Source organism: Tursiops truncatus, chromosome 11, assembly GCF_011762595.2.
Source record: "Tursiops truncatus isolate mTurTru1 chromosome 11, mTurTru1.mat.Y, whole genome shotgun sequence".
Lineage (NCBI taxonomy): Eukaryota > Metazoa > Chordata > Mammalia > Artiodactyla > Delphinidae > Tursiops > Tursiops truncatus.
The window spans coordinates 95,989,714-96,015,472 of record NC_047044.1 but is presented as its reverse complement, the minus strand read 5'-3'; the positions used below and the strand labels follow the sequence as shown (position 1 = coordinate 96,015,472).

At 56.5% G+C, this 25,759-nt stretch overlaps 2 protein-coding genes across 2 annotated transcripts; both read left to right on the top strand.

Annotated features, from left to right (window-relative positions):
• The first annotated feature begins 7,096 nt into the window (after positions 1-7,096).
• On the top strand, positions 7,097-10,824 carry PTMS (parathymosin). Its single transcript, XM_033867107.2, has 5 exons — positions 7,097-7,141; positions 10,089-10,160; positions 10,327-10,402; positions 10,542-10,603; positions 10,774-10,824. Exons 1-5 carry the CDS (start codon positions 7,097-7,099, stop codon positions 10,822-10,824), a joined length of 306 nt encoding a protein of 101 aa, XP_033722998.1.
• Positions 10,825-12,627: 1,803 nt separating this feature from the next.
• Positions 12,628-18,450, top strand: LAG3 (lymphocyte activating 3). The gene is made up of 9 exons (XM_073789093.1): positions 12,628-12,646; positions 13,019-13,156; positions 13,463-13,610; positions 13,998-14,257; positions 14,911-15,174; positions 15,572-15,847; positions 17,358-17,600; positions 17,882-18,009; positions 18,282-18,450. Exons 2-9 carry the CDS (start codon positions 13,099-13,101, stop codon positions 18,384-18,386), a joined length of 1,482 nt encoding a protein of 493 aa, XP_073645194.1. The 5' UTR covers positions 12,628-12,646; positions 13,019-13,098; the 3' UTR covers positions 18,387-18,450.
• The last annotated feature ends 7,309 nt before the right edge of the window (positions 18,451-25,759 follow it).

The window sequence follows — 25,759 nt, the reverse complement described above, 5'->3', positions numbered from 1 at the left end:
CTTCTCCGTCACCTTCCCATCCCTTCCGTCCCCCTTCCTCCCCCCTTCTTCCTTCCTTCCTTCCTTCCTTCCCTCTGTCCCTCCTTCCTTCCTTTCTCACGTCTCTGTCCAGTGAATTCTGATGAACAGAAATTCCTCAGTCATCAGAGTTTCCTGTAGATGATAAGATGTAGGAGGGAGGGTGGGCCCTGCCAGGGGTGAGGCTGAGCTCAAAGGGGATAAGCATTGTTGGGAAGGAAGAGAAACAGTGGTTTCTCTTCACTGCTTTATCTGATGGAGCCAAAGTCAGGAAGTCCTTGAGAGAGTAGAGCTGGGACAGAAAAGGGGCCCTTGTTAGATGTGAGCTCACGCATCTGGAGCAATCCCAGGGCAGTTGGCTATTGGAGCAGGGTGAGGATGGGGCGATGATGGAGTTAGGGGAGACTGGATTCCAGCCTGAGCCAACGTGAATGGGTGTGATTTGTGTATGTGTATGTGCATCTGTATGTGTGTGGGGGGGAGATAAACCCTGACAATTAGCACTAAGTTGCCCCAGGTAGAGAGACTGAGTTGTATAGTGGACACCAGATCAGAGTGAGATTGAAAAATGACTCAGGAACATGTTTTTAAAAACCAGCTTTTCAGTTTGTTTTATATTCACATCCATTCAACAAATATTTATTGAATGCCTACTGTGTCAGGCACTGTTTCTGGCTCTGGAGATATACACAGAGAGAAAAATAAAGCAGGTTGGAAGTTGGGTAGAGGGACAGGCAAGCAGCTGGGAGGTGGTAGTTGCTTGTTAGGGTGACTAGGGATGGCCTCATTGATAAGGTGACTCTTAAGCAGACTGGGGTTAAGGCATTCTGGGCAGAGGAAAAAGCAAGTGCAAAGGCCCTGAGGCAGAAGTATGCTTAGTGTGTTCACGGAACAAAGAAGCCAATGTGCCTAGACTGATGTGAATGAAAGGAAGAGCCGTAGTGAGAAACAAGGCACAGAGCAAGAAGGAAGCCAGATCCCGTGGGACTTTGTAAGACCTACAAAGGACCACTCTGGCTGTTGTACGGAGAATAGACCATTGGGCGGACCACAGCAGAAACAGGAGGACCTATTAGCATGCTGTAGCCATATCCAGATGGCTTAGAGTAGGTTAGAAACAGTGGAGGCGAGAAATGGTCAGATTCTAGGTATGTTTTGAAGATGGAGTTAACAATCTGCTGATGGTTGGATGCAGTACAAGGGAGAAGAGTCAAGAATGACTCCAGAGGGAGTTCCCTGGTGGTCCAGTGGTTAGGATTTGGCGCCTTCACTGCTGTGGCCCTGGGTTCAATCCCTGGTCGGGGCAGTAAGATCTCTGAGAGCCGCAAGGCATGGCCGGAAAAGAAGAAAAAAAAAAGAATAACCCCAGGGTTTTCTGACCTGGGCAACTGAATGAGAAATAAATGACCATTCTGCTTGCCACACTGTACTGTGTGCATATAGGATTAGCTTGAGAACATATGGAAATTGTGTCTGGCTGAAATTGTGATCCTAACCACAAGGCTACACTGGATAACTGAGTGGACAGTCTTCCCTTTAGAAGCTAGCCACCCAAAGCAGGAGGAGGACAACAGGAATACGTGAATCCCATGCCTAGTTCAACCATAAGATATTAGATGTTAGACTGCCTTGGGCAGGTATGCTAATGTTAATGGTTGGCATTAGCAGTGGAGTTTTAAGTCTTAAGAACTTCCTGTTGTCTGTTGATCATTTCAAGAAGGCATCGCCAAGGAGGCAGCATGTCTCGTGATTAACGTGGGCTTTAAGGATTGAAGTGTGCGCTGCCTGTGTGGCAGTTCCTGTCAGTAAACATTTATGGAGCTCCTACTATACGCCAGGCACAGTGCAAGGTGCTGGAGATGAAAAGACAAGTAAGACACGGTCTCTGCCCAACAGGGTTCACAGTCCAGTGAGGTTGCCGACATGGAATCCATGATAATCCTGGGATGAAGGCCGCCATGGGAAGATGTATATTAAAAGGGCAAAAGTGGTCCAGAAGAGGGCGTGAGTGGCTCGGGGGGTGGGGTAGGGCAGCCAGGAGAGCATTTCAAGCGGAAGGTGAGATTTTAGGTAGAAAAGCAGTTTATGCATTTCAGCAAACATTTTTGAGCTTCTACAATATGCCAGGTACAGCAGTAAGTGCTGAAGATACAAAAACTCTTAAATCATGATTGAAAACCCAAATTAATTAAGCTTAAAGTCAGTGAGTGATGTTGACCCTTGGAGCAGGGGCAGGACTGGGCTTGGAGAGAAGAGGAGGTGCTCAAGGAACCTTTAGAAAGTGAAATGTGAAGGATCTAGGGAAGAAAGGAAGAGGCGGCGTCTCGGATGACCCCTTGGCATGAATAAATGGGTGGGGGGCGGGATCTTCAACTGAAATAGAAAAATGGGGGAGTTGCAGTTGGAAGGCATGGGGTTGAGGCGCTGTGGAGGATCCAGGGAGAGAAGACAGAAGGGAATTGGAGTCATGACTCGCACTCAGGAGAGAAGCTGGCGCTGGAGATATGGGTTTGAGAGTCATCAGCGTTTGAGGTATGCGTTGGCAGTGGGACTTGTACCATTGGAGGTGCGTGATGGAGTCGCTTAGGGAGACTGAGTGAGAACAGGACCCCTGAGACCTGGGCCACCTGCATGGGTTCAGTTGGCACCGTTGACTGAATAACCTCCTCCAGATTATTAAGTCCTCCCTCGGCCTTTTACCTTCTGGGCAGAATAAGCCTCTAGCTGTCACTCCTGGTACCATCTCCCCTAGCCTTTTCACTTTCACTTTCCTCTACTCTGGGTCAGCCACATTGTCTGTTTCATCTGTGAAAATGTGGAAATCCTGAGCAATCATGCACCTGTGGTAAAGTACATGACAACAGTGGCCCAGGTGACCTTCCAACACGGCAGCCAGAATTGCTTTTGACTTTCCATGTACAGAACACTGGGGATGGAGACAAGAGACGAGATAGAAAAAGAAAAGGCAGTTTAGGGCCAAGGTCTGAAGTGGTGCTGTCCAATATGGTAGCCACTAGGGCTATTTAAATTGAATTAAAATTGGGAATTCCCTGGCAGTCCAGTGGTTAGGACTCAGCGTTCTCACTGCTGTGGCCTGGGTTCAATCCCTGGTCAGGGAACTAAGATCCCACAGGCCGTGCAGCATGACAGAAAAAAAATAAAATAAAAAAGAATGAGGTAGACTTCTATTTAAAATAAATAAATAAGGGACTTCCCTGGTGGCACAGGTGGCACAGAATCCACCTGCCAACGCAGGGGACACGGGTTTGATCCCTGGTCCTGGAAGATCCCACATGCCACGAGCTACTGAGCCCATGCGCCACAACTACTGAAGCCCGCGTGCCTAGAGCCCATGCTCTACAACAAGAGAAGCCACCGCAATAAGCAGCCCACACACCGTAAGGAAGAGTAGCCCGCGCCCAGCAACGAAGACCCAACGCAGCCAAAAAATAAATCAATAAATAAATTGAATTAAAATTAAAGTAAAAAACACAGTTCCTCAGTTGCACTAGCCGCATTTCAAGTATTCAGTGACTACACGTGGCTTGTGCCCACTGTATTGGAAACTGCAGATATAGAACATTCCCGTCATCACAGAAAATTTTGTTGGACAGAGTCCAGCCTAACTAAATCTAGGAATCCATCTCCTCTCAACTCTCTACTGTCTTGAGTTTTGAAAGGATTTTTTTTTTTTAAAGCAAAGGAAAAATGAGGAATAGCAAACGAGGTCATTGGGAGTGGAATGGGATGAAGAGTATAGTGAGGAGTGGAGAGGCCCAACTTTCAGGTTTCTGTCCTCCCATCCTTGAATGATAGCTAACAACGCCTTCCTTAGCACTTCACCTATCAGATAAAGAGGCAAACTGAAAAAACCCAGGAAGCTGAAGAGGGGGAAGAATTCACTTTAGAATGAGATGGAAATAGTTATAGAGTTGAACACCTTCTACAGAGTAGTGAGGGAATTGCTGGGATGTCAGAAGTTTCCAGGGGGCTCGGGCCTCCCCTATTCTCACCTGGCCTTCCTTTTCCCACCTCCAGAAAATGTGTAAGAAGGCACAGGTTTCCCCATTCAACCAGTGGAAAATTCTCCGTTGAATTGTGAACTAAAAGAACTCTAGGAATAGGCAAGCTTCCACAAGGCCTCAGAAATCATTCTTTGGAAAGTAGTAAACACAGGCTGGCATCATTTAACACTCTTGGCCCCAGAGGCCCAGAGACCAACCCCAAGGAATAGGGGGTGGGCTTTCAGCATCCCACTCATTCCAAATTCATCCTAAGTGTGTAGCTTTCTTCTTAGGAAGCCAAGACTTCAGGAGACATGTGTTGTCCAACCAGAGAGCGAGGGCTAAGGGGTGCTTCTCCCATGCAGGAAGGAATTAGATCCAGGCCTCCTGCTTCCCACTTTTTCCTTTGGTCCCTGCGGACCCTAGTGTCCAAACTCTTAGATTCTCAAGGCTCTCCCTTGGGCCTTGGGGCAGGATTCCCATTCTCTGCCTCTCCATCTCCCTGGAATTTTCCACTGCAGCTGCCTCCGCTCCCAGACACCCCTCCCTGGGCAAAATTCCCGGCTCCCTCCGCCTCCCCTTCCCTAATCACACCTCATTCCCACCCCCGGCCCTCAGGCCCAGCCCACAGTCCAACCCACAGCCCACACTAACCCCGGTGGTCCCAGTTAGGGAAATGGGAAGCCAGACCCTTATAAAAGGGTGAGAGGGAAGGTCCTAGGCTCTCTCCAGGGCGGGGATAAAGGACAGTGGAGGGGCTGGTCCCCTGTGGGGCTGGAGTGGGGGGAGTGGCCCTCCTCAAATCCCCATATAAGGCAGGGCAAGCAGTTAGGCTCCTGGATTGGCTGATTCAAATGAGCATTCCACCTGGCAACAGAGTTTCTATTGGCTCTCAGGAAAAATAGGAGGAAGGTGGATGGAGGTTGTTGGTGGCGGTGATTGGAGGGGGGGGAGGGGAGTGGAGATGACCGGAGTGGGGGGCGGTTACCAGGGCAACAGGGTAAGAGCCCAGCAGGGTGTCCGAGACAGCAGGCGGGGCTGCTAGGTGGAGAAGGGGGGAAGAGGAAAGGAGGGTGGGAGGGAGAGGAAAGAGACTGACGGGGAGGGAGCGAGACAGGGAGACTGGGCGGGGGGGGGGGGGGGAAGGGGGAGGAGGGGGGAGAGGGAGATAAATGAAGCAAGAGAGTACAGAGATAGAGAGAGTCAGAGATCGCTAAAGACATCAGCGAGTATGTCAAGAGAAACAGAGACAGATGGAAAGATCTCAGGGAAAGATGGACAGAAGTCGGCAAGGAGAAACCTGGGTGGGGCTCCAAGATTTCTGAGGAGACAGAGACTGAGAAACTGATAGAAGAGTCGAAAGAGAAATTAGGAGGTGTGGACACCAAGGGACCAAAAGATGGGGTATTTAAGCACTCAAAGACTAAATGGTGATGATTGGTCAGTTATGTCTTTTTTTATAAAGAAAATGAAAATGATAAAAAGATGAAGACTAATGATAGACAAATACAGGAGTGCACATACACCAAAAGATACCTTTTTCCAAACCCTAGCCTTCCATCCCATCCACCTTCCTGACCTTTGCTACACACCCCAGGTCTCCTGTCCCCTTCTGAAACCCCAAGCTTCTCAAAATGACCCAAAGATACTGAGACTGAAGGAGAGGAGCTGAGGGTGTGTGGAACAGTGTGGGCTGGAACCCCCTGCAAGGGAAGCAGATATCATCCAGAAAGGCTGGGGAAGATGGCAGCAGAGGAAAGAGAAAGACCAAGAGAGGGAAAATGTGGGAAATAAGGACATGAAGAGGAGTTGAGGAAAATCAGCTAAGGATATAGGGCCGGGTGACAGACTCAGATGAGACAAGAACAGTGTTGTCTGGAGAGAGAGGGAAGGCAGAGATGGAAGGTAGAAGAGGGCAAGTGAGAAGTGGAGAAGGGGCGACAGAAGAGAGTTGTGAGACAGAAATGGATGAGGAGGGATGGAGATAGAAGGACCAGGCAAAGAAAAGTGAGGTGGGATGGGCAAAGAAGAAAGGTCGAAGATGGAAAAGGGGAAAGGAGATTGGAAGGCCTCTGACTCCCCTCAGATCACAAGCGAGAGCCCGGAAGGGAGGAACCCAGCAGGGGTCACAAAAGTCAGCCTAGGGCTGGACGGAGGGTGGGCGGCCCTTTCTGCTCTCTCAACCCCTCCCAAGGCCACCCAGGGAACGTAGATGCCGCAGGAGAGGGGAAATCCAGCGAGATGTGGAAGTAGCTCCCGCCCTCTTCCTCCTCTTTAAGCTTTTGGTTTCTCTAATACCTGCCCGGCCTTTCCATCTGCTTCCCCCCCACCCCACCCCTTGGCAAAAATCTCGAGGCTATTGGTGGGGTGTCTGTAGGATCCAGGCCATCCCTCCAGCCCGCCCCCAAAAGACACACTCCACATTCGCCGGCAGTAGGTCGGGATTCGGAGAGGTACCTCCCCGCAGGAACCCCACCCCTTCCCACCTCCTCGCCCCACTCCTCTCGCCGCGACCGTAGTCTCTCCATTTCCCCCTCCTGGTGTAGTCCTCCCTCCCGCCTCTCGCGCGCTCCCTCCCCTCGCTTTCATCCTCCTATCCCCACCTCTCCAACCTCCGCTTTCATCCTCCTCCCCTCTCTTCTCCTCCCCGCTCCCGCCTGCCCCACCCCTGGGAAGCCCCTCCCGTCGGGCAGCGCCGCTTTATAAGCGGGTTCCCTGGCCGGGGGCGGCAGCGGCTGGTCGGCGGCAGCTCTGCGGGTGCGGGGGCGGCGAGCCGAGGACCGAGCGACCGCGGCCGGAGCGCGCCGGCCACCGCCCGCACCGCCCTTCCGCCCGCCCTCCGGACGGCCGCAGCCCTGCGGGTCTCCGCTCCAGACCCACCCCCGCCCCACCCCGCGCGCCTCTGCCGCCTCTTCCTGAGCCCCAGCTTGCCGAGCGGCCGCCGCTGCCGCTGTCGCCGCCGCCGCCGCCACCGCGCCAGGTTCCGGCCGCGGCCACCCTCCGCCGTCCAGGGCCCTTCCGTCCCGGCCCCGGGACCCCGACTCCCCGCCAGCTCCGGCCCCGGCCCCGGCACCATGTCGGAGAAGAGCGTGGAGGCAGCGGCCGAGTTGAGCGCCAAGGTACGGGCGGGGCCGGCAGCGGCCCGGCCTCCGCACGCCCCCCGGGCTCCGCGCAGTCGTGCGCCCCAGGCCGCCCCCGACGGCCGCAAGCTGCTTGCCCGGGTGCAGGGTCCCGGTGGACCCCGCTCCGCCCTCCCCCCGCGCCCCAGCCTGGCGCTGCCTGCCCCGCTCCGCGCGGCTCGCGCCAGCGCCCTCTAGCTTCCCGAGCGCCGTGCGCCCGGCTCCCGGCCTGGCCGCTCCGGCCCCGCGCCGTCCCCACCCCTCTCCGGCCCCGGCTCGCGCGCCTCCACCCCGGCCGGTGACCGTCGGAGCTCTGCGCGTCTCATCTACCCTGCCCCCTCCCCCGCGCCCCTCTCCGGCGCCCCGTCCCCTGTCCTCCCTTCCAGTCTGACCTCACCTTTCCTCCGCTAAGCGGTTTGAGAGCCTCCGGTGTAAACAGGACTCTCCTGGGAGGCTGTTCCTCTCGGCCCCTCCCCTCGAGGCCCAACCGACTCTTGCTTCTCTCCTCCGACAGCTACTGCCTCTGTCTATTTTCTCCTTCCCTCCTTTCCTTCCATCTGAATCCACTCCTTCGTCCACTGGCCTTCTTCAGCTCTCTTAGTCTGCATAGCCCTCCTCCAGCGTCTCCCCCCACGCTTAAAGAATCTTGAATTCCTAAAAACCAGAAGGGGGTCGGGAACAGCCTTCGAAAAAGCTGGGGCCCAGCATTGCATGGCATTGCATCGCGCTGCCCTTGCTCCCGTCAGCTCCCTCCCTGGCCCCATCCCTTCGGCCTTGCCTCTCTTCCAGCCTTTCTCTAATTTCCCTAGGGAACCTGCTGAGTGTCGCTTGGGGAAATTAATTCGGCCAGGGTTTGGGGGCTGGGAGCCCGACCTTGGGTGGGGGGTGATTGCTGAGGAGGTCACAGAGGTCTCCTGGAGGCCGGTGAAGTGAAAGGGGGAACCAATGGGATTCGAGGCAGTGGGAGAAGGGGCTCCGTGTGAGATCTGACAAGGTGTGCTGAGCGGCCCTCCGGTGGGCTGTGCGGTGGCATGTGACTTCACTGAGTAGGTGTCTTTGTATGTCTGAAATCCAGCGAGCGTGTGGGACTGCCCGTGTCAGTTACATGTGTGCGTGTGGAGACGTAGCTGTTCTGGAACCGTGTGGCTGCTTTGTGAGTGCCGAGTGGCTCAGCACTTGTGCTGTCTCGAGAGTGTGCCAGCGTGCCCAAGCACCGGGCCGTGCGTCTCCGGATCGCGTGGGCGCCCCTCTATAGCTGTGCGTGTGAATCAGTGTCAGCCTGTGTCAGTGTGTGTGCCCGTGTTGAGTAAATGAGGCCAGAGAGCTGCCTAGCACAAGACCTAGGTCACATACCCTCCTGGAAAAGGGATCATGGAAGGACAGTGACCAGAAGGACAGGACCAGACAGGGGAGGAGAGGGCCCGGCCCCTTGGACTTTGGCCTCTGGTAGACTCCCTCCCTCCCTGGCACTCACTCTCCTTTCCTCCATCAGCCCCGATGAGAAACTCAGGCCAGGGCCGTGCAGACCTGGTGCTGGGGCCCCCAGAGAGAAGCTGACGATCCCCTGGCTCTCCAGGCCCAGGATGTAGGGGAAAGCCCACCAGGTAGTAGAAATGCCACACCGACCATGTGGCAGAGAAATGAGGACAGCGAAGTGGCATGAAGAAACCTAGCTGGAGTGAGAGGGGCAAGCGTTTTGCGCTCCCCATAAAGGGAGAAGGGAATTGAGCGTCCCTCCAGGCCAACCACCCAGCACCAAACCTCTCTCCTGTCCCAACCCTGTTCCAGAAAGGACACACCCTCCCAGGGTGATCTACTCACCCAGAAAACTTCCATCCCCATGGAATCGGATACACAGAGTTGCACACCAACACCAGATCCGATCCGATCACACAGAGACACCACAGTGCCTGCCAAGGGGTGGGGTAGAGAGAGGACTGGAATCTCAATTGGAAGGGCCGGTGTGGTGTCCCGAGAGAGGGGACTCTTGTGAGCACCTCCCTGGGCCACATCACATCAGGACAAGACATCAAAGGTGTGCCTGCTGGGGTCTTGGGAAGGAGAGAGGGGCCGTGTGGAGGGAGGGGACTCTACACAGGGACCTTCCCCTCTACTTTCCCATCCTGCCCACACAGACCTTGTCTGTCTCTTCGTCTACCAGGTCCCAGAGTCTTTCCCTTCCACGTTTCCCTTACCCTACTTCCCCTACATCCCCCCTGGCAACGGTGACTCCTACCCTTCTGCCACACCAGTGCACACACCACACCAGGGCCCACGCCGTGCTGGTGCACGCACCATGGGTGGTCGGGAGGAGGAAGCCACCTGCACTGCCTGGGGGCAGGAGTGGGCAGAAGTGAGAGGGGGCACTGGGAGTCGTGCCAAAGGGGCTCTTCCTATTCCTGTAGCGTTGGGCCAGGTACGAGCCTGAGGATTAGGGGGGCACAAAGGCAGAAACAAAGGCTTTCGCAGCTGAGAGGGAAGCTGGGAGGGATGCCCAGGAGAGAGTACTCAGGAAAAGGCCCCAGAGGTAGACAAAAGGCAGAGCAGGGCCGGCAGAGGGAGGGGGCAGGCGAAGGAGGGACCTCAGAGGGGGTGGGGCATCAGGGCTGCGAGCAGATGGAGGGGATTTGCTTTGCTGAGCTGAACTCTTCAGCCGGTGAGGTTGGGCAGAACTTGGTGGGGGTGATGAGCGCTTACCTTGGCTGCCTCTTCCCGGGCTTCATCACTTTTCTCCTCCCTCGAGTCTTGGGGAAGGTGTCTGGTCTCAGCCCCTCTGTGGCTGTGAGGACCCTGGGACCTCTGTTCAGTCTCTAAGCCGCACCGCCCACTTTCTCCATCTCCCACTCCTCTATAGTCACTGCAGAGGGAGAACCGGGCCTGGAGGGACTTAAGTAAGGGCTGCAGATCATTTGTGGTGAGAGGAAGGTGACCTGTCTCTCTCTTGCAGGACCTAAAGGAGAAGAAAGAGAAGGTGGAGGAGAAGGCAAGCCGGAAAGAGCGAAAGAAAGAAGTGGTGGAGGTGCGGAAGGGTCACCTGCCCACCGTGCCCCCAGCTCCCTTCCTGGGGGCCTGCCTTTCCCCGACCCCTCCCATCCTCGCCACCCCGCCCTCAGGCCCCTTACCCTTGGCGGGGACGGTGGGTGGAGGCACAGGGCCATCCTGACACCTCCCTCTCCTGTCCGCAGGAGGAGGAGAACGGAGCTGAGGAGGAAGAAGAGACCGCCGAGGACGGCGAGGAGGAGGATGAAGGAGACGAGGAAGGTGGGGAGGGGCAGGGAAGGCTGGGCTCAGAGGAACCGTCAGGGTGGGTTTGAAGACTGAAGCAGGGCTGAGGGCCGCCACAGGGGGTCTCTGCTGGAGCTTCCAGCCCTTCCCCAATGACCCATTTCTGGCTCCTCAGATGAGGAAGAAGAAGAAGATGAGGACGAAGGGCCCGCGCTGAAGAGAGCTGCCGAAGAGGAGGTTTGGGCTGGGTTGTGGGCTGAGGGGCTGTCAGGGATGCAGCAGGGCCGGGAGCCCTTTGGATTTGGACCTAGATCCCGGTGGTGCAGGGCGGGGGCTGGAGCTGGAGCAGCACAGAGGGCGGTCCCTCTCCCAGGTGACGGCTACCGCAGCTCTTTCCCTCTCCACAGGATGAAGCGGATCCCAAGCGGCAGAAGACAGAAAATGGGGCGTCGGCATGAGCCCCCCGCCAGTGGGCTGGGGGTGGGAGGCCCCTCGGGGGCCTGGAGGTGAGGGTAGGGACAGCCGAGCACAGCCGCTCTTCACCTGGCTCCCTGCTCTGGGCCCCGCGCCAGAGCTGCCGCCCTCTCTCTCCCCAGCCTTCTCGTGCCGCCCCTCCACACACTGCCCCCTCCATCCTCACTGCCATCTTCCACCTCCTGACCTGCTCCATCTGAGCTCCCCAGCTGGTCCCCAGTGGCCCCCTCCCTCTCCCTCCTCTCTTCCTCCATCCCCGCAGCCAGCCCCACCCTCCTCTGGGAGCCTCTCCTTCCTAACCTCTGCATCCCAGCCTCACATCCTGCCCATCCCTACCCTGCCTGATCCCTGGGTCTCCCTCAGATCCCCTTCTCTCAGACAGCGCCAGGCCGGGGTGGGAACAGGGTTGGGGCCGAGCCCCACAGCTGCCCCCCTCCCCTCCCCTTTTTGTATAATTTAATAAAGAAACGGTCGCGCTTCTGTTTTTAACCTGCCTCCTGCTTACCCGGGCAGAGCGAGGAGGGTGGCCAATGGTACATTCTATCAGGACCCCTCCCCTCTATAAAAAATCAGCCAGCGGCACCCTCCTACCACCCACCCCGGGAGAAGACTGAGAGCAGCAGCGCTCCGGGTGGACAGGGTGGGGGTGGGGCGGTGTCTTTGAGAGCTGACTCGCGTCTCGGTTTTGGATTCTTGGGGATGTTCCTCCCAGCCATACACACACCCTTCCCTGCTAACCCGCACCGGGCTAGACACTGCTGAGCCCAGTGGAAAGCTACCAGCCCTATTGTGCTGAACCAGGCAAAGAAACAGCCTCAGAAACAGGAAGTCCCGCCCCTGAAGTGGGAGAGGGCAGGAGACCTGGGTCTCAGCCTCTTTGGATGGAGTGAGAGTTGCCTGGCACTGAGCAGTGAGCTCCTTCCTGGTCAAGCAGGGAGAACTCCAGGACCTCTTGCGGCTCCAGGCCTAATGCAAGTTCTGGCTCCGCAGGCTGGGTGGGTGGCGTGGGGAGGAGTTCCCCTCTGGCCTCAGCCTTCCTTCCCTAGTTCTGCCTCAGGTTTTCCCGAGGCAGGATCCCTGCTGCAAGATGTCTGCATTTTTCCGTATCACCCTTGCCCTCTCCTAGTTCAGAGCCTCTGGATTGGGAGAGCCTGCTGATCACAGAGGTCTGAGCTGTAGAGGGGTGTGTGTGATTCACTGATACCATTCATCCCCAAAGATGAGAAGACACCTGTAACTCACCCGGGGTCAGGGTCACACACACACACACACACACACACACACACACAGCTTTTGTCTTCACACTCCCTACCTGACCTTTAATCTCTGAGCCTGCCTCAGTTTCCTCATGTGTACAATGGGGGATAATATTAGATTTCATGAGTTACTGCACACAAAGTGCCCACTACAATGCCCAGCACATAATGAAGGCACAAGACAGTGTAGCTATTCTTTTCCCTGTGTGTGGGGTGCCCCTCTTCAGACCTACCATCTCTTAGGGTACAGCAGAGCTTCTAGGAGTCATTGGATGGGTGGGGAGACAGGTAGACGAGGGTAATGAAGTTCTGGGAAGGTAAGGGAATAAGGGAGGGGATGAGTACCAAGGAAAGAACTTGCCAAGAACGTATGACTGGGGCCTGGGGAGGCAGCTCAGAGATGGGCAAGTGGGTAGTTCAAGGCAGAAGAGAAGGGCAGAAGTTCCTCAGGAAAGAGAACAGTCAGGAGGGTGGGGGAGGAGTGGAGAGGGCGGTGGGGACACCCAGGACTGAGGAAATAAACAAGGGGAGCGCCATCACAGGGGTGGAGGTAATGCTGCTGGGAATCAGCCCCCTCAGACTTTCCACTGCGAAGCGAAACCGTGAGCCCTGGGGTGCTGGGGGGGGCGACGGGGAGGGGAAGTGCGAAAGGTGGAGGGAAGACAGAAGGACAGGGGCCAGGGCTCTGGGAGCAGCAGAAGGGCCTCTAGCTCAAGACAGCCACCTTACCTCCACTCTGCTCTCTGCCAGCACCCTGCCCTATCCCCCGGGACCCCCACCCCATCCCTGACCGCACCCTCCGGCTGCCCGATCTGCTGGGCTTTCCTCTAGATTCCAGCCCCTGGTCGTTGGTTCCTCCCTCTCTCTCCAGGCCTCCATTCCTCTTTTTCTAGATTCTCTTCCTCTAACACCCTCTTTGCAGAACCCCTCTTGAACATCAGTCCTTCCCCACTTTCTGACCTCTTCCCTTTGGAGGGCTGTGTGGCCCAGGGCTCAGAGGAGATGTGGGAGGCTCGGTTCCCGGTCTGGCTGCTTCTGCAACTGCTGTGGGCAGCTGCAGGTAAGGTGGGGACCACCCTCTGGGAGGGTTGACCTCCAGACCCACAGCAGGGGGTGAGGAGGGATTTCTCGATGACCACACAGAGATGCCAAGGCCCTTAGATTGGGTGGATTCTTCTAACGCCTTTCTTGGGGCAGTCCTTCAGCCCCCAAAGCCTCTCTTAGGTCTCCCCCTTGGCAGGGAAGGGGCAGAAACCCAAGGTCTCCCTCAGCCCTGTTTCTCCCTCAGAAAACACTGAGGCTCCTTCTCTGCGTTGAAGTCTTTTGGCTCACGGCCCCTCCCCTTGGCCTCTCTTTTCCTCCCCAGTGGAGGCTCCAGACCCTGGGGCAGAGGTCCCGGTGGTGTGGGCCCAGGAGGGGGCTCCTGCCCAGCTCCCCTGCAGCCCCACAATCCCCCTCCAGGACCTCAGCCTTCTGCGAACAAGACAAGTCACTTGGCAGCATCTACCAGACAGGTAGGCACCCCAGACTGCAGCAGCAAGACCCCCAGCTCCAGCCGTAAAGGCGTGCAGACTTCCAGTCCCGGGCCCAAGCCAGCCCTCTGTGTTCTCCCCCCGAGCTGTCAGTCCCTCTGAAGCCAGTGGCTCAGCCTCCCCTGCCGCCCCCCCCCCCCCTCCCCGCCCTTCCTCCGCAGCCTGCCTCCCTCACACCTGCGTCCCCCAGCACGCCTGCCTGTCTCCGGTAGTGGATGGTGCTGGCCAACCGGAGCGGGGGACGGGACGGTTAGCAGTCCAGAGATCTTCCTTTGGGTGGGCTTCCTCATCCTCAAAGTGTGGTTGGACGGCCTCTTCCCCGGGGTTTCTTCCCCTCGCATTTCTCAGTCCCATCTCTCTCCCGCCCAGTGAGCCCGCGGCGCTCTCCCCGCGGGGCCCGGGGCCCCGCCGCTACACGGTGCTTAGGCTGGCTCCCGGAGGCCTGCGCGTCGGGAGGCCGCCCCTGCAGCCCCGCGTGCAGCTGGATGAGCGCGGCCTCCAGCGCGGGGACTTCTCGCTGTGGCTGCGCCCGGCCCGACGCGCCGACGCCGGCGAGTACCACGCCGCTGTGCGCCTCGGGGACCGCGCTCTCGCCTGCCGCCTCCGTCTGCGCGTGGGCCAGGCGGCGGGTAGGTGTGGCGGGGGGTGGGCACGGAGAGGGGAACGGGGCTAGGAGGAGGGCGCCCCATATCCCGCCGCCCCGGAGGCAGGAAGGGCTGCGCAGAGGCTGGCTGTGCTTCTAAGGATGCGTCCCAGGCCCTGCCGGAGAGCCCCGAGCCCAGGGGCGGAAGGGGCCGGCGAGCCTGCCTGCGGGGTGGAAGGTGCCCCCGGAGAAGCACGTGTGTGTAGGGAGGGCCGGGTGGAGAGATCGTATCACCCCTCGAGCTCCCCTCCCCGACCCACAGCGGGAGTGCCAGGGTGGAGGAGGGGATGCACCCCTTCGAGGGGGGAGCGCGGGGCTGGAGTGACTCCGTTGAGACATCTGTAGTCTGTAGCTCGGGGTGGCCTCAGTGGGGATCCTCAAGCAAGGCCTGGAGAAGGGGAAGCGTAGACCAAGCCCAGTGAACTGGAGGCAGGGGGCAGGGGAAGTAGGCGGGGGACTCCTGGGTATGCATTATAAGCACCTCCGGGGCCAGGCCCTGGGCTGGGTGGGTGGGAGGACGGTTGGGAGAGAGAAGACAATGAGATCTGCAGCCAGGTGCCTGTTTCCAGGAGCTTCCAGCTTAGCTGGCCTGATGTGTTGGGAAAGTGGGCCTGATCAACCTTCTCTGCCCTTGCGCAGTGACTGCCAGCCCCCTCGGGTCTCTGTGGACCTCCAGTTCCGTCATTTTGAACTGTTCCTTCAGCCGCCCTGATCTCCCGGCCTCTGTGCACTGGTTCCGGGACCCAGGCAGAGTCCCCGTTCAGGAGTCCCCCCATCACCTCTTAGCCGGAAACTTCCTCTTCCTGCCCCATGTCAGCCCCTTGGACTCCGGGACCTGGGGCTGCATCCTCACCTACAGAGATGGCTTCAATGTCTCCACCACGTACAGCCTCACTGTTCTGGGTAACTCCTCCAGTCTGCGTTCACACTTGACCACAATCCCTTCCTGCCCCCCCTTCCCCCCGTCACCTCCCCCGGGCTTATGAGCCCCCAAACCAAGCTGATGGCACCTGTGATTGCTCTGGGCCTCACTGTCCCAGTCCTTTCTCTTTCTCTTTGCAGCCTTTCAGCGGCTTTTCCCTTCTAGCTTTTCCCTTGGTCATCCAGCCTCACTTGCCGCCCTTTGGTCTCCTATTGGCCCACGCACATTCGGGGGCTCTGAGCACCCGCAGTTCATCCACCTTATTCTGCTCCTTAGCACTCTTCAGAGCTGGACCACCTCCTTCACCCTTCCTCCTCCCTTCCCTGCAGACCTAGCGCTCCAGCCCCTTTGTAACTTGGGGCTCCCTTTTCTTTGCAGGCCTGGAGCCCCCAGTCCCTCTGACAGTATACGCTGGAGCTGGTTCCAGGGTGGAGCTGCCCTGCCACCTGCCTCTGGGTGTGGAGACCCAGTCTTCCCTCACGGCCACATGGACCCCTCCTGGGGGAGGCCCTGACCTCCTGGTGGCTGGAGACCATGGCAACTTTACCCTTCTACTAGAGGCTGTGGGCCAGGCCCAGGCTGGGACCTACACCTGCGGCGTCCACCTGCAGGGGCAGCAGCTCACTGCCACTGTCACTTTGGCAGTCATCACAGGTCAGCCCCATGTGGGAAAGGACAGGAAGGGAAGGCTAGCTGGGCAAAGACTGGGCAAGTCCGCCTCATGATGCCAGGCCACTGGGCACAAGTTGCAGGGGGATGCCCCTTGTGGCCTCCTGTTTTTTCGCCCCCATATAACGAACAGAAACTGAAAACCTCCCCTGAGTCACTGGATGAATGTTCCACTCTTCCGTAAGGGACTCCCCTGCTCTGAATTGGGGGGAGGGTCAGAGAAGTTAGAAGGAGAGGTGGCAGAAGTTTGAATGGTTCAAGAGAAGTGGAATATAGTTCAAGAACCCGTGTCCACTTTGGAGCCAGGGCCTGGGTTAAAGTCGCAGGAAGTGGCCTGGATTGGGGAGGAATGAATAAATCCGTCCCTTAGTCAGCAAATATTTACTGAGCGAGGGCTTTTCAAGACAGTATAAAACAAACATAGAAGAAAAAACTAAACAAACTCGGAAGGTATGTGTTGATTGATCGGTAACTATCACCGCTTGGTTGTGTCTGCCGTACTCACCTACGCCACTAAATAGCTCCACAAAGTAGGCACTTCATAATGGACATTGGTTGAATGAATAAATGAATCTGCCAACGACACACCTCCTGAAGCCCAGTGCTGGATTTCCACCTGCTTCCCAGGGATCTCTACGTAGATACGGTACCCACACCTCAGCCTCACTCTGAGCCCCATCTTTTCCTCGCACCCAATCCTCTTGCTAAGTCACCTTCCCGTCAGCCACTCGTGTCCTACTCATCCTCAACTTCCTCCTTCCCAGTCAGTTACCACAGCCTACCAGTTCTTTCTGTCCAAGGTCTTCCTGAGGGTCCACTGTCGAGTCAGTTTTCCAAGCTATCTGCATGACACCTCAATGGGAGAGAGATTGTTGTCCCTGTTTTACAGAGAAGGAACTTTCCCAAAGTCACAGAGCTGGGAAGTGCCAGACTTGGGGCTGAACTCAGGTGTCTGTGCCAGCAAACCTTCAGGGGCCTGTACGCCATGCTCAGCTCCAGGCCATTCATCGATTTTCTCCTCCTGCCCATCCCCGCCGCACAGCTTCGAGATGCTCTGTCCCTAGATCGGTTGATCTGTTCTCTAGACATTCAGAAATGGGGCTAGAATGCATTTGGGGGACACAGATGTGAGCCACAGCATGGAAGCAGGAAAAGTGCAAGGTCTCCGGGAGGCCAGCTCACCTGAACGATGGGGGAGGGGTTCTGAGCGTTTGAGTAGAAAGTCATGGAAAGGAATCTGGAATCTTTGTCACGTGATCCTTCGGGCCGTCCCCCGAAGGCAGTAGGGAGCCTGGAAAGTTTGGGGGCAGCAGAGTGATCTGACCAGAGCTTTGTCTTGATAAGATTAATGTGGCCATGACCCTGATCTCCTCCCCTCCACCTCACCCAATCAGAGCCCAGGTGAGTCAAGGCAAGTGAGACTTGGGGGTCGGGCCTAGGCTTTCATGTAAGGGGGTCGGGGCCCCCAAAGATCTCTTCCCTTTAATTTTTTCAGTGACTCCCAAATCCCACGGATCACCTGGCAACCTGAGAAAACTGCTTTGTGAGGTGACTCCGGCATCTGGACGAGAACACTTTGTGTGGAGCCCCCTGGACGAGCGGTCTCGCAGGACCTCCGCAGGCCCCTGGCTGCTGATGCCGGAGGCCAGGCTCCTTTCTCAGCCCTGGCAGTGCCGTCTGTACCAGGGGCAGAGGCTTCTCGGGACCGCCGTATATCTCGCTGAGCTGTCCCGCCCAGGTCCGAGACCCCACAGCGCCATAGCCCCAACTCCAGACCAGTCACCTCCATCCCACTTCCAGACCTCCTCCCCACACCACGCTCGCTCTTCCTCTCCAGTCAGGGAGCTGACCTCCAGCTCCTGTCTAGGCCTGACCCACTTCTGCCAATAATTAGCTGAGTGACCCTGGACGAGCGCCTTAAACTCTCCGGGTCTCATTGCCGGTAACATGTGGGGGTGTGGCAGGGTGTCCTTCCGGCCATGACCCTATGGCTCTTGCAATCCTGACCTCTCTCCGTAGGCGCCCAACGTTCCGGGGGAGCCCCGGGGGCCTGGGAAACAGGCCACCTTCCTCTCCTCATCCTTGGGATCCTCTTCCTCCTCGTGTTGGTGACTGGAGCCTTTAGCTTTCACCTTCGGAGAAGACGGGTGAGCCGGGAGCCCCCCTCCCCAGTCCTCGGTGTGCTGTCTGGCACCCCTTCCTCACGTAGATGAGCAAGGTTGACCCCTGAACTTGCCCTCAGAGCCCCCTCTCCATGAGCCTCTGCACTCCAGGGACCCCTTGTGCCTGAAGGAACCAAAGGAGGGGCTGAGGGAAGGCCTGGGACCATATGGGCAGGGAGGGGCCTGGGAAGGAATAGCTTATTCCCTTTCCCTTCCCCCTCCTCTTCCTCCTACCCTCTGTGTCTGTCTTCCCACAGTGGCGACCAAGCAGATTCTCTGCCTTAGAGCATGGGACTCACCCACCTCAGCCTCAGGGCAAGACAGAGGATCCGGAGCCGCAGCCGCAGCTGAAGCAGCCCTGAGCTGGAGCCGGGCAGCCCCTGCATCTCCGCACTTCAGTGCAAATAAACTCCCCGTCAGCAGCAAGCCTGAGTCCGGCCCCTTCTTGCCCAGGGAAGGTTCTGCCTCTCCCCAGCCTCTGGGCTCCCTTCTCACACCCCGGCCTTCTGACCTACTTTCCCCAGGCAGTCGTGCATCTTCCCCTTTTCCGTTCCTGGTTTCTTCGTGATTCTTTCTTCCTGGTGTCTGTCTTGCTCTTTCTTTCTCCTGGGGAGTCGTTTCCCTGAAGGTCCGGGCAGCCCTCACCCCTCACCCCTCCAGCCGTCTCCTCCGTCCTTCTGCTCACGCTGCTCCGGCTGCCCGGTTTCCTTTATATTTTGCCCTCAGGCCCACCCCACGCACGCCATACCTCAGCACTGTCCTTGGCCCTCTGGCGGCAGCGCACGCACGCGCGCACACACGCGCACACGCACACACGCGCACACACACACACACACACACACACACTCAGCCCTGCCGGGTCGAGTCCTCCCGAGATGGGGTCTCGCAACCTTTCTGGGTGGCAGCCTCCGCCTCACCCCTATATTCCGCAGCCCTGGGCGACCTGTCTGGTCGCAGGCACGAGCGCACACTGCCACCCAGTGGTCTCTGTTTGTCACACACCACAGGGTCACAGGGCAGGCTGAGGCGGATTAGCAGTGTGGGGACCGGGGACCAGGCAGCCCCGATGCCCCGTGGGCTGGCTCTACCTTTGTGACTGCACTCTCCGTGGTCCGCGCATGAGAGCGCACCCAGCAACTGTCTCCCGCCCTGTACACCCTCAGGACAGATCACCCTGGCCCTGGCAAAGTTATGATCCAAGTCTGACACAGGGGAGTCCTGGGGACAAAGTGCCCCACGTGGGGAAGAGAACAGACACCCAGACCCTGGCTGCTGCTAACGCCTCAGGAGTCCGGACCCCTGGCTTCTGGTCCCGGCTGTGCTGATGTGACCAGAGCTCGTCTCCTTGAGCCTCAGTTGCCTCATCTACGAAATGGGACCAGGAGGATAATGCACCCAAAGGGGTTGTGCAGATATGGGATAATACGAGGGCTTCGAAATCTGTGGGTGTGCTGAGCATCCATTCGTGAAGGAGGAGGAGACCCACGAGCCTGATCGCCTCCTTGCTCTGTCTGTCTGTCTCTCTAGGAGGGAACATTTCTCTGGGTGGGGCAGACGGTGCTTTAGCAGAGCACACACACACACACACACACACACACACACTCACACACACACACACACACACACACACACACACACACACACACACACACACACACAGGGACCCAGCCCTCCGCCTGCAGTGTTTGCAGGGCTCTGGACTTGGGCTGAGGGAGCTGTCACCCTGGACTGGAGGGAGAACACACTGCAAGTGGGTGGGAGCTGGTCTACAGGCGCCAATGGGGGGGTGCACAGACACAGGATGTGGCAAAGGCCCTGCCACTGTCCCCCGAGCCTGTGTGCTGTGTGCAGTGACACAGACACGAACCATGAAGCTGAAGACCTGCCCCGTGGAGACACAATGGCCAGAGACTTGGGGACAGAATGGGGAGAGGAGCACCTCCGTTCCGTGCAGAGCCCTGGCGGGGAGGGGCCGGAATAATGACCCATTTGAGGCCATCTGAGGTTCCCAGCCTTAGGATGGTGGTGACCCTTGTCTCGTCATAGGCAGGGACACAGGGGCACAGAAAGGAGGCTCTGGGGCTCGCCAGGGACGGTCGCACTGTAAGGGAAGGCCTGAAGCCCCTCTGAGCGGCCTTCAAAGCACCATCTACCCCCTTTGCTGTGGGCTAGGGGCGCTGCCAAGGAGACTCCTTAGCTCTGCCCACAGCCTGCTCTCCACGGCCGTGGTGAAAGCCACCAGGCTTTAATGGAGCAGGGGTTTCCTGGAAAGTTCTGTGGGTGACATTCTTCCTCTCTACGAGGTGACACCCTCTGCCCTTTGGGCTTCTGAGAGGAGTCACTGAGGATGCACAGGCTCTGTGCAGGGACGTCCCCGCGCTCATGCACAAAGGGGACAGGGAGGGGACAGAGGCCACCTGTTCCTCCACCCACTGAGGAAGAGAAGAGCAGAGAGCGGAAGGAAATGGGGGCAGGGGGCTTGTGTATACGATGCTCCTTTGATTAATTCTCAGCCTGTCTCTGTGGGATCTCTCCTGGGGGCAGGGTCACTTTCCTGCTCCTGCCTCTCTGGCCCTGAACCCCACTCCCCATCCAGCAAGAGAACCTCCAGCCCTTTCCGTGTCCTCTTAGGGTCCAGGGAGTGAGATCAATCCATCCTGTTTCACCAAGTTTATCTGCAAACTGACATTCCAGGTTGGGGTCCTGGAGGGGAAAGGGTGGCAAGGAGGCAGGGAGCTCATGGGGGTTGTGGGGAGGGGGAATCGTCTTAGGTCCTCGTTAAAAAGGAAGGGAGGGGAGCACCCTGGTGGCCTAGTGGTTAGGATTCCGGGTTTTCCCCCCTGTGGCCTGGGTTCAAGTCCTGGTAGGGAACTGAGATCCCACAAGCCGCGCGGCACAGCCAAAAAAAAAAGGAAGGGGGTGTATTAGTTATTTACTGCTACGTAACAAACCACCCCCAAACGCAGTAATGTAAGAGAGTAAAGATATTATCTCACAAGTTCAGGAATCTGGAAGCAGCCTGGCTGAGTAGTTCTGGTGCGGGTCTCTTACGGGGGTTTCTGCCACGATTTGGGCCAGGGCTGTAGGCATCTGAAGGCTGGGCTGGGCTGGAGGATCTGGTGGTGAAAAGTTCCCTCAGGTGGCTGCCCGCCAGGGGCGTTGGTCTCTCCCCACGTGGGCCTCTTCACAGGGCTGCCCATGACCTAGCAAGACGAACACTACCATGTCTTTACAACCTAATCTGGAGAGTGACATGCCATCCCTTCTGCCGTTTTCTGTTGGCCACAGAGCCCATGCTCGTACAGTGTCGGGGACAGCATGAGGGTGTGAGGCGAAGGCAGCAGCAATCGCGGGGGCCATGTTGCACCCCACTATCATGGTGGGGAACAGTGCCCAAAAGAGACATAGGCCAAGAGGGGGAAGAGGCCTCTCTGAGGACCTCCACCCCCAGCCCTGCCAGGGACGTGACAGCCTCCTCCAGAAGTTCTGGAGGCCAAACGAGGTCCAGAGCTTTGCCCAGTCCAGCGTGTCAGGCAAGAGGCCATACTGTGCGCCTTCAGGCCTGTGGTCACCGTTGCCGGTGTGTCCCCCACCCCTGATCTGGTCTTCTCATCTCCACGGGGCAGGGCAGCCCCACAAAGGTCCCGGCCTCACCTCCCGCAGCAGCCAGGGTACTAGGCCTGGGCTCCTGCTGTTACCCCTCCCCCAAAGGAGGTGCGCTTAGCTTTCCCTGCTCGGGCCCACCCCAAGGTGGGGTTCGACCTTTGAAGGGAATGAGATTCGGGTGGGGATGGGTTCTATCTGCTCCACTCTGTGGCTGACAGTTTCTCCAGGGCCTGCAGGTGCCAGCTGGCTGAGCCCAGGCTGGGCTCTGAAATTTGCCTGCTCATACCTCCCATGGGGCGGGAGGCCTTGCAACCACCCTCTGGGAGTTGTAGAAAGTGGTCGTGGAACCGGGGGGAATGTGGCCTGGGTGGAGGTGACTCAGCCCTGCAGAACTCTGCTTCCCAGAGAACAGCCTCTGTGCCCCTCTCCCCTCCCCTCCCCTCCCCTCCCCTCCCCCTCCCCTCCCTTCCCCCTCCCCTCCCCCTCCCCTCCCCCCCCCTCCCCCCCTCCCCCTCCCCCCTCCCCCCTCCCCCCTCCCCCCTCCCCCCCTCCCCAAGCCCCACTCGCACCCGCTTTGCCGAGGCTGTGGAGGGTGCCACTGCAGCTGCTCTGGTGAGGAGGCCACCACAGGACTGCACCTGGGGCTTCCAACCTCCCTGCTCCACAGGCGGCCCCACCCCTCCTCCCACAGCCTGGTCCCCAACACTCTGTCAGCAGCCTGGGTGCTGGCTACCCTCTGCCTCCATCTCTTGCTCCCCCCCGGTCTACCCCCGCACCTCCAGCCTGGAGACAAAATACACGCGGCAAAAATAGCTTTGTCTCGGAAACCAGGAGACTTCTGGAAACCCCCATGCTCCGTGCCTACCGTCATATAATGGGGCAGAGAGCTTAACTTCGGTTTCTTCTTCTGTAAAATGAGGATAGTAATACGTGCTGAAAAGGTCTGGCATATGCTAATGTATGTGACAGTGCTTTGAAAATGGAAAATCTCTCTCTAGATGTGAGGGATCCTGGTGACGCCAAGCCTCAGAAGCCCCAGATGAGATCACTGGCCTCCTACCCCCTCCGTTGCTGTGGGAGAAGACTTCCCGCCGCCTCATCCTGACCTTTTTTTTTTTTAATTGAAGTATAGTTGATTTACAATATTATATTAGTCTCAGGTGTACAGCATAGTGATTCAATATTTTTATAGATTATACTCCATTTAAAGTGATTACAAAATGATGGCTATATTTCCCTGTGCTTATTTATTTTATACATAGTAGTTTGTATCTCTTAACCACCTACCCCTATCTTGCCCTTCCCCCTTCATCCTGGCCTTTCTTTTTTAATTTATTTCATTTATTTATTTTTGGCTGCGTTGGGTCTTCGTTGCTGGGCACCGGCTGTCTCTAATTGCTGCGAGCTGGGGCTACTGTTTGTGGCGGTGCGCGGGCTTCTCACTGCGGTGGCTTCTCTTGTTGTGGAGCACGGGCTCTAGGCACACGGCTTCAGTAGTTGTGGCACATGGGCTCAGTAGTTGTGTCTCTTGGGCTCTAGAGCACAGGCTCAGTAATTGTGGCGCACGGGCTTAGTTGCTCCACGGCATGTGGGATCTTCACGGACCAGGGCTCCAACCCGTGTCCCCTGCATTGGCAGGCGGATTCTTAACCACTGTGCCACCAGGGAAGTCCTCCTAGCCTTTCTTACTGCAGAGGAGAGGCAGTAGGGTGAGGGGGACCATCCAGGGACTAGGGGCCAAGCAGGTAAGTTCAAATCCTAGTGCCATCAGGGGTAGTTACCAGCTTTGCGACTGTTAGTGATTCTCTTAAACTTTTCGGGCCTCAGTTTCCTCATCTGTATGGTCTGGAAAATAATACTTATGCCCGATCATTGCTGTAAGGATTAAATAAAATACACAACCATATAAAGCACACAGCAGTTCTACATGTTCAATATAAACTTGCTTGTCTCTTCCCCTTTTCTTTTCCTGCTTGAAAACCCCAGAGGGAGGCATTGGTTCTTGGGAACCCATCTTCACAGGCCACAGACCCAAGAGCTGGGTGGCAACACACCGTCCATCTGGTACATCAGTTGCAAACTGGTGGGCCCTGAGCTAGATCCAGCCCTTGGAATGCTTTGTGTGATTTATTCAGTGTTAGAACAAAACACAAAATTAGTTGCCAACATTAAAATTAGGAGATATTACATAAATGTCTGGTTTTCCACCTTCTGTTGAAATGTTGGCAGAGCTGGCGACTCTGGGTTCACGTTCTGGTACAACCTCTACTGTCAGCTCAGCTGGAGCTGTGTGGTTAGTAGCTGCCCTCAGTAGCTGAGGCAGGGCCTCTTTTTACCTCAGTCTTCACCCCTCCCTAATGTTTACTACCAGCTTTTCTCAGTTATAGTGCTTAGCAGGCTCCTATAGGCATTTAAGTCTGTGAGCCTTTCTCTAGCCCCTCTGCATTCATTCATTCAGAAAGTATTCAACAGCCAGGGGCTGGGGGGAGGGGGGAACAGAGAGTTTGCATTTAAGAGGGACAGAGTTTCAGTGGGGGAAGATGAAAAAGTTCTGGAGATGGATGGTGGTGAAGGTTGTACAATAACATGAACGTACTTAATGGCATAGAACTGAACACTTAAAAATGGTTAAAATGGTAAATATTATGGGATGTATCTATTACCACCATATATTTAAAATCAATCAATATCAATACAACTTAATATTTTAAAAAGTATTCGACAAGTATTAAGAGTCTACCAGGCCCCAGGCTCTCTGCTGGGTGCTAAGTAAGACAGATGTGGTCACCACTGTAGCCCGTGAGACAGACACTAAACGACAATTTCATAATTGTTTCACTTGGATAAGTGCTTCCAAGGGAGAAGCCGCACAGGGTACTGGGAGGTCTTACCACAAGGGAACCTTCATTCAACTGGGGCGCCTGAGCAGCCTTCTCAGACTAGGAGGAGGGGTCACGCGGAGGATGAGGGTGTGCTGTTCCTCACCCCACAACCCTCACCTCTGGACCACCCGCCTCCAGGCTTCCTTCAGGGGAGAAATCAACTTCAGTCTCATTCCAGCCTCTGTTATGTGGAATTTTCTTTCACTGAGAGCAGAGCCCAGTGGTTACTGATCTATGCTTCCCGTGGAAGCCTTTCTCAACCTCCCAGTTGCAATAAGGTTCCCTATGATAAGCTGTCCCAACATTCTGTGCTTCTCCCTTTGTGGCACTTATCCAGTTGTGATGGAATTATTAAATGTTTAGTGTCCGTGTCACCATGTCTAGCTTACTGAACATCACACCCCCGGGCCCCAGCAGCGTGCCTTGGGCTGTTAAACACCGCACACTTGTTGAATATACCCATGAATGGAGAGAACTGGGCCAGGTCAGGGGTTATAATCTTAAATGCCTACAGGAGCCTGCTCAGTCATGTAAATGAGAAAAGCAGGCAGGCGGTACACAGGAAGGATGTTTGCATTCCTGCCTGAAGGAGGACACACCCTCTCCCTTGAAGGACAAGCCTTAGAGGTTGCGCCTAACACTTGCTCTTACTTCCATTAACCAAACCCGAGTCATTTAGCCATACCCAGCTGCAAGGGAGGCTGGGAAATATCACTGAAATCTGGGCAACAGTGAGCTCAGCTAAAAATCGAGGGTTCTATTACTAAGGAAGAAGGAGAAAACAGATTTGGGGGACAACTAAAGGTCTGTGCAGAGAGAGAGCTAAGATCTAAAGAGTGGTTACAAGTTTTCCAGTTTGGTGATTCTCAACGTGTGGCCCATGGGGGTCCCTGAGACCCTTTTGGGGAGCGGGGGTTGCCAGGTCAAACCATTTTCATAAAAATAATAGGACATTATTTACCTTTGTCACTACGTTGACATTACAGTGATGTTGCAAAATCTGGGTTAGACTGCTGCCTTAGCACAAATCAAGGTCATGGTGTCAAACCCTGCTATGGCCATCGTGCTCTCCACCGCCAGGCACTTGCAGTAAAAAAAGAAGAAAAAATTAATGCCAGTTTCACTTTAGAATGCACTTGATGAAGCAGTAAATAAATATTAATTGTATTAACTCTCAACCCTTGGGTACACTGTGTTATGAAATGAGAAGTAGCAGAAAGTGCTTTGGCTGCAAATAAAGCACAATG

Coding starts and splice junctions, on each gene's coding strand:
- PTMS (XM_033867107.2), top strand. CDS start 7,097: ATGTCGGAGAAGAGCGTGGAGGCAGCGGCCGAGTTGAGCGCCAAG. Junction 7,142..10,088: donor CGGCCGAGTTGAGCGCCAAG/GTACGGGCGGGG, acceptor TCTCTCTTGCAG/GACCTAAAGGAGAAGAAAGA. Junction 10,161..10,326: donor GAAAGAAAGAAGTGGTGGAG/GTGCGGAAGGGT, acceptor TCCTGTCCGCAG/GAGGAGGAGAACGGAGCTGA.
- LAG3 (XM_073789093.1), top strand. CDS start 13,099: ATGTGGGAGGCTCGGTTCCCGGTCTGGCTGCTTCTGCAACTGCTGTGG. Junction 13,157..13,462: donor ACTGCTGTGGGCAGCTGCAG/GTAAGGTGGGGA, acceptor TTTCCTCCCCAG/TGGAGGCTCCAGACCCTGGG. Junction 17,601..17,881: donor CGCTGAGCTGTCCCGCCCAG/GTCCGAGACCCC, acceptor CTCTCTCCGTAG/GCGCCCAACGTTCCGGGGGA.